This window comes from Cynoglossus semilaevis, unplaced genomic scaffold (genome assembly GCF_000523025.1).
Source record: "Cynoglossus semilaevis isolate Cse_v1.0 unplaced genomic scaffold, Cse_v1.0 scaffold419, whole genome shotgun sequence".
NCBI classification, from domain to species: Eukaryota; Metazoa; Chordata; class Actinopteri; order Pleuronectiformes; family Cynoglossidae; genus Cynoglossus; species Cynoglossus semilaevis.
In genome coordinates this window covers 275,311-281,843 of record NW_007585113.1, presented here as the reverse complement: position 1 = coordinate 281,843, position 6,533 = coordinate 275,311, and the positions used below count along the sequence as shown (strand labels likewise).

Sequence of the window (6,533 nt, the reverse complement as noted above, 5' to 3'; positions counted from 1 at the left end):
GAGTTCTATATATATATAATATATAATCAAAGTATTTTTTTAATGCCTTGTAAAGTTGATCCTTTGGTTTATTGAACATTAATTCAATTAAATAATGTTTCAAAACTATACATTTTTGGATGTTATTATAGATAATAGAACAAAATCGAGCCAAGACGGAGAATGTAAATCTCTCGGAATAAATATGACGTCCAGTCTGTACGGTGTTCAACAGAGAGGACTACATACTCAACTACAGTATACGTAGATTACATTTTAGAGTACAGTATTTTCTGGACTATAAGTCGCACCTTTTTTCACGACTTATACTCGGGTGCTTAAATAACAAAATATATAATTTCACTTTGTTATTTTCACACGGGCAGCCACTAGAGGGCACTCTAGGCTTGTGTACCACTATATGCTATACTCCTGTACCACTGAAGATTTACATGTTCGTTATTTTCACACTGGCAGCCCCTAGAGGGCACTCTAGCTAGCTGGTGAGACGGATACTCTGCAGTGACTTATATATGTTTTTTTCGTCTGGACTATAAGTCGCACATTTTTTCATTTGGCTGGGTGTTACGACTTATACTCAGATGCGACTTAAATAACAAAATATTCTGGACTATAAGTCGCACCTTTTTTCACGACTTATACTCGGGTGCTTAAATAACAAAATATATAATTTCACGTTTATTTTTTCACATTTTCACACTGGCAGCCACTAGAGGGCACTCTAGGCTTGTGTACCACTATATGCTATACTCCTGTACCACTGAAGATTTACATGTTTGTTATTTTCACACTGGCGGGCACTCTAGCTAGCTGGTGCGACGGCTACTCTGCAGTGACTTATATATGTTTTTTTCGTCTTCATCATAGATTTTTTGGCTAGTGCGAATACAAAAACAAAGTAGATCAATACAACAATGTATCCGATATATACTTTTATATAGTGTGTTAAAAATATAAGGAACAACGGATTTGTTGTTTTTAGTCCCATCATATACAAAAATCTTCCAGACTTTTCTGCAGTATTGCAGCATCCATACACACACACACACACCCTGTTTCATTTATAAACCCGTAACACACCATGACCCCCCCCCCCACGTCTGTCTCAGCATTTCTTTAATACACCTATAAATGCCGTCAGTCTTCTAAAGCAGCAGAAATCTTCAAGCTGAGTGAGAAGTCATGACCTGACATCTCACCTCACGACCACTAGCTCCGTTGTATTCATTAGCATCTGTGCACGGGCCCCGGTGAGGAGAATTGTGGAGTAACCGTGTAGTATTCACTGACAAGTGGTGAAAGAGTTGGCTAACTGGGGAGGAAGGAGGAATGAATGGCAGAAAAATGAAGTCGGGGCAGTAAAAACAAAGGAATCACCCGGTGACGCCCATTGTTGCTCGATCTTTCATTTAGCATCAAGGGAAGCCTTTGACGGCCAGCTGAATAGGTGGGTGAACAGGGGAGGGTCTTTGTGCTTGAATTGTGACCCCCGAGGTCAAGCACCCAGCCAGCGTCCTTGTAAAAGTATCCCGCAATACACACACCGAAAAGCACACAGACTGTCACGGAAAACAATACACACACTCGAGCCCTCTCACTCGAGCTTGATTGATCGCACGGCGACGCAGACGGAAACACATTCCCCCCGGACCCTCTGTTCTTCTTCTCTCGTCCTTTAATGCAGTCGTACTTAGAAAGACGCGCCGTATTCTCTTTGGATCGCGTCCAGCATCCAGGTACAAAATGACTGTGTAAAACCACTCCGTCTCCGATTGTTTAGCCTGGCGGTCACGAAGATGTACGGGAAATGTCTAGGATACTGGTGTTTGCTTTGACGTTGCTGCGGACATATATGTATGAAGCCGATTCCTCGGAGGGGTTACTCTGTTGCACATTTGAATTTTTAGCCATTTATGGAGGCAGGTGCAAGTCATCCAAGAGTTCTTCTGAGTGTCGTGGAATTAAAAAAAAAACATGGACGTACTCACAGAAGGTGAATGTGTGGCTTTCGTAATGATTTTGTCCACTTTGTGTAGTGAAGGCAGCGTGAGGAACGTCTGTGTAGCCTCATCCAGGCCAAACAAGATTTTTTTTTTTTTTGAAAGACCCTCTTAAGGCTGTGCATTCCAAGATCCAGGCTCATTAAGTTAGAAAGGCGGTGAGTGGAATGGAACCCGTTCCCACATTTTCATTTACATATGTAAGAAGGTTTGGTTTTTTTTTACTAGCCTCATTAGCAAATTGCAGTGAACGTAATCCAAACAGAAATATTCCGGTTCTAAACGTAATCCAAACAGAAATATTCCGGTCGTAGACAGTTTCGCACTTTCTCACATGCATTTACTCAGTGACACCTGACCAGAAAGATATCGTTTGACATGGGTTTTTTTTTTCACAAGGAACACGAAGTAGGCAAGTACGTACAATTGACCCAAACCCAGAATAGTCAAATATCCCCTGGTAGCTAGCATGTATCGTATTCTACGTTGGTTGCCTAGGTTGATTTGTCTGTCTACATCAATGTTTCCCAAAGACTGGGTCGCGACCATGAGGTGGGTCGCAAGATTTTTTTTTTTTTGGGTCGTCTCGCATCATGTTTCCCAGGAGTTTACAAATAATGTCTTTTTACTTGGGTTGCGAAGGTTTGGGAAACACTGGTCTACACCTTACTTCTTCCATGTCTTTTAACATGACTAAAGGTTAAAAGTTCAAGAAAAGGACACTTATCCACAAAGACGATCCACAAAGATGACGCATTTCAATATCAAGGGCCAAAACTGATGAGTTGGGGTTAAGCTTGCGTCCCTCTACAGGAGCGGTGTCAAAATCATTTCGGTTCAGGGGCCACATACGGCCTAATTAGATGTCAAGTGGGCCGGACCAGTACAATTGTAACACAATTAACTGTACATAACAATAAGTCCATGTTAACCCTTTGTTTTCATGCGAGGAAGCACAAGTATATCAGAAAAAAACATGTGTTTGTGCATTTGTTTTTACCTATAAAACTCATCAAGCGGACCGTACGTTCGCCCCCCCATGCTATACAGAGATGCAGCGACTGCAACGAGCCCTTACGTCCCTTCCGACCTGCAGCGGATAGAATGGTATGCGGCCCTGACATTTTGGCTCAAGATGTGTCACGGGAGCTCTGGATCCCTCCGAGATCCTGATAAGACCCCCTGGTGGACGTCCTAAGTCCACTCTGAGGCCTTTACCACTTATGGAATACTTCACACATCTGTCAAAACAGATCACTAAAGTTCAAACAGATGTCAGGGGGCAAACCGCACTGCAACAGGGCCAGAGCATTCCTTTGCCCGATGCATCATTGTGTGCGTGCGTGTGTGTGTGTTGGGTTTTCAGTGTATTTTAAGCACCTCTAAGGTCCTCTCCTGTTCCCTTTTCTCTTGTCTCTCCTGCTCCTTTTGTATTGAGCTCTCGCCCCGTTGTCACACCTGCTTAAGTCCTTTATCTCCTTCTTGCATCGACCACTCTTTTTCTGGCAGCCTCAACAGCAACAGCAACAGCAGCAGCAGCAGCAACATCACACTGTGCCATGAGGGAGCGAAACGACCAAAGCTAATTTTGCAGGTGCTGAAATGCCAGGAGTTTTGCTTGGTTTACACACACACGCGCGTAGAAACGCACGTGCCACAAAGTAGTAGAGTTCCGTCATTCATTGAGATTTCGCAAATTCTCTCCCAGCGACATTATTTGCACACACAAAAAAAAAACAAAAAAAAAACACAAGCACGTTCACATGATCGGGGTTCTGGAATTGCTAGATTGCTAATCAAAAAAAGTCAATATTTGGTTGACACGAACGCAAACACACACAAACAAATAGGCCTTACACACTCGTATTGATTCACTACATACGTGGACTGAACCGAGGGGGTCGTTGACACACACGGCCCCTTCAGGCCGAAGTTCAATTACATGCAAATAAGCGCCGCGAGCTGGAAGCACTGTTCCTCGGTAGCTGCTGTGAATCATTTGAATCATTTCCATCCTGGCGTTGATGTGGATGTGAATGAATCACGCCGGTAAAACACTTTCTTTGCAGTTTCAGCCAAACATCAATTTCCCAGCAGGTCGACAACCCATTGAAAACGACCAGTTGTTCGACTGACGACTGGTTCAGCTTCAGATGTAATTCATTTCAGGCTGCAGTACCACAATAGTGACTGTGTACTACTGTGAACAACGGAAGACAATTTTGATGATTGTCCAAATTTTCTGCATTTATTAAACAACAACAGACCAAATTTTCTGCATTTATTAAAACAACAGACCAACAGACTTGGTGGACTCGTCAAATATTGAGTATCAAATTTGCTCTAACTCTACGACTAGTTCACCTACACCTTACCGCACTTCTTTCCAATTCCCTAAAAGCCAATGCTAACTCTAGGCCCCCCCCCAAAAAAACTCCTTCTGCCAGGGTCCAGGAAACAGTAAATATGTAGAAATCCCTGGAAAAGCCTGTCCAGCTCTGGGGCCCCATGAACCATCACAACCCATCACTCACAACAGTCCCCGGGGGAATAAAAGACCCACCCACAAATTAGACATTTCCTCCAAAAGTGAAGATTTACACCGGGACCGTGTGTGTAAATCTCCGGGGATTTGTAAATTGATTTGTAACTGCTGCTGGGAGGAACTCACAAGTTTAGGTCCTTTAATCTCTTTCAAGCCTCGATAAACATCAAAACTCCGATCAAAACCTTTTTTTTTTTTTCATTAGCAACCGATAACGGTAATTAATAGTCGCCAGACGCTTCTAACTTAGATCCGATAATCAAATACGTGTTTTGCCAAACCGCGGTACTGAAAGAACCGTACGGGTCGGTGACGTTTCCACGCAGGTGGGTCGTACCTGTGTCTGCTCGACGCTCTCTGTCCCGCTGTCTGAACGCTGGACTCGGCATATCCGAGACCCGAGCACAGCCGGGATACGATAAAGGCGAGTAGGTAAAACGTGGTATCCGTCCTCATCATCATCATCATCATCATCCTCATCTTCATCGTTATCAAGTCCACAAATATGTCATTTAGTCGCCCAGCGCCGCTTCTACTGACAGCCGATCCCAGAACAGTGCTCCTTAGTGACGTGCGGTCGGGACATGAAGATGGAAAGCCATGAGTTCCGTCCTGTCAAGAGCATGTCCTCCGACTGAGGCGAACAGCGCACTCCGAGACTGGAGACTCCCGAGGAAAAGTTCCTCTGTCAGAGTGGTACCAACACTCTGCTCTACTCTCTCTCTCTCTCTCTCTCTCTCTCTCTCTGTGTCGGTGCATGTGCTTCCCCCATACATTTTTTTTTTTTACCTTTGCTTGTTTTTTTTCCCCTCTCTCCAAAAGTAGTAAATAACTGTACTACTCACAAATACTTAGGGAGTAATGACATGGTACTTTGTATGTATATGTTGACCAAAAACACATAGGCTGGGGGGTGGGGAGGCGGGAGGGGTATGGGGGGAGGGGGGGTAGCTACTACTGTTTAAGGCCGTGCTTGTGGGGTAAATTCTTGCAACCATGACTTCACCCATTTATCAATTCCGATTAATTCCCTCAGCGTAGGGGACGGTTGCCGGGGCCAAATCCCAGCAGTCATGTGGTGAAGTGGAGGGTCGGGGGGGAGGGGGGGGGGGGGGGGCAGTTTGCCAGTCCATCACAGGGCCGGAAACCAATGGCAAACTTGGAGAACATTTGCAAGCTCCTTTACAGACAGCTCATCAACTGTCACCGGGGGATTGAACCAGTGATCTTTTTTTGTGGTAAGGCAAGGGCTCTAAACCACTCTTACATTGAACTGATTTGCAGCTGCTTTCGAAAGAAAGACGGATTAATAAATACAAAGTAAAGACATAGAAATGTTGCCGTCGTGAAGCAGTGTCGAACTGACAGCTGGCTCGTCCCGTCCGTGTGTTGACGTCACTAACACGTCATTGTCGGTAACAGTCGGAGTTAAAGACGGCCAATATGTGACCGGGATCTTATTGAATAATCCAGCTGTCAGTCAAACCAAACAAAGCGTTGAGTAAGAAAAAAAATTTATTTAATCAAATTCTTTTTTTTTTTTTTTTTTACCAGCGTGTCACTACCAGCTAGATATTTTTAGCTCGTTTGTTGTGGGCTCTTTAGGGTTTTTGTACATATATGTATGTACAAAATCCCTAAAATACAACATATATATATTTCTTATGTATACGTACATATAAGAAATACATATATATTATATTGTATTTATTTGTTGTGGGCTCTTTGGGGGTATATGTATATATACATATATAATATAGATATCATATATAAATAATATATATTTCTTATATATGCACATATACATGTATAGATATGAAAAATACATATATTTTTATATATATGACATATACACATACATTAAACATATATATATATAGACATATATATAGATATATAGACAATATATATTTATGTATATATATACATATATATTGACTTGATTAGCAAATTTACAATTCTTTGTCATTGGTTAGCCTTGAATATAT

The 6,533-nt window shown here is 42.7% G+C and overlaps 1 protein-coding gene across 1 annotated transcript in view; it reads right to left on the bottom strand.

The window, feature by feature from the left end:
* Nucleotides 1-5,264, bottom strand: part of emilin1a (elastin microfibril interfacer 1a) — a 19,187-nt gene extending 13,923 nt beyond the window's left edge. The window contains 1 exon segment of the mRNA XM_017030757.2: nt 4,883-5,264. Coding sequence (XP_016886246.1) covers nt 4,883-5,031 — 149 coding nt within the window. The 5' untranslated portion in view covers nt 5,032-5,264.
* Between the last annotated feature and the right edge of the window lie 1,269 nt (nt 5,265-6,533).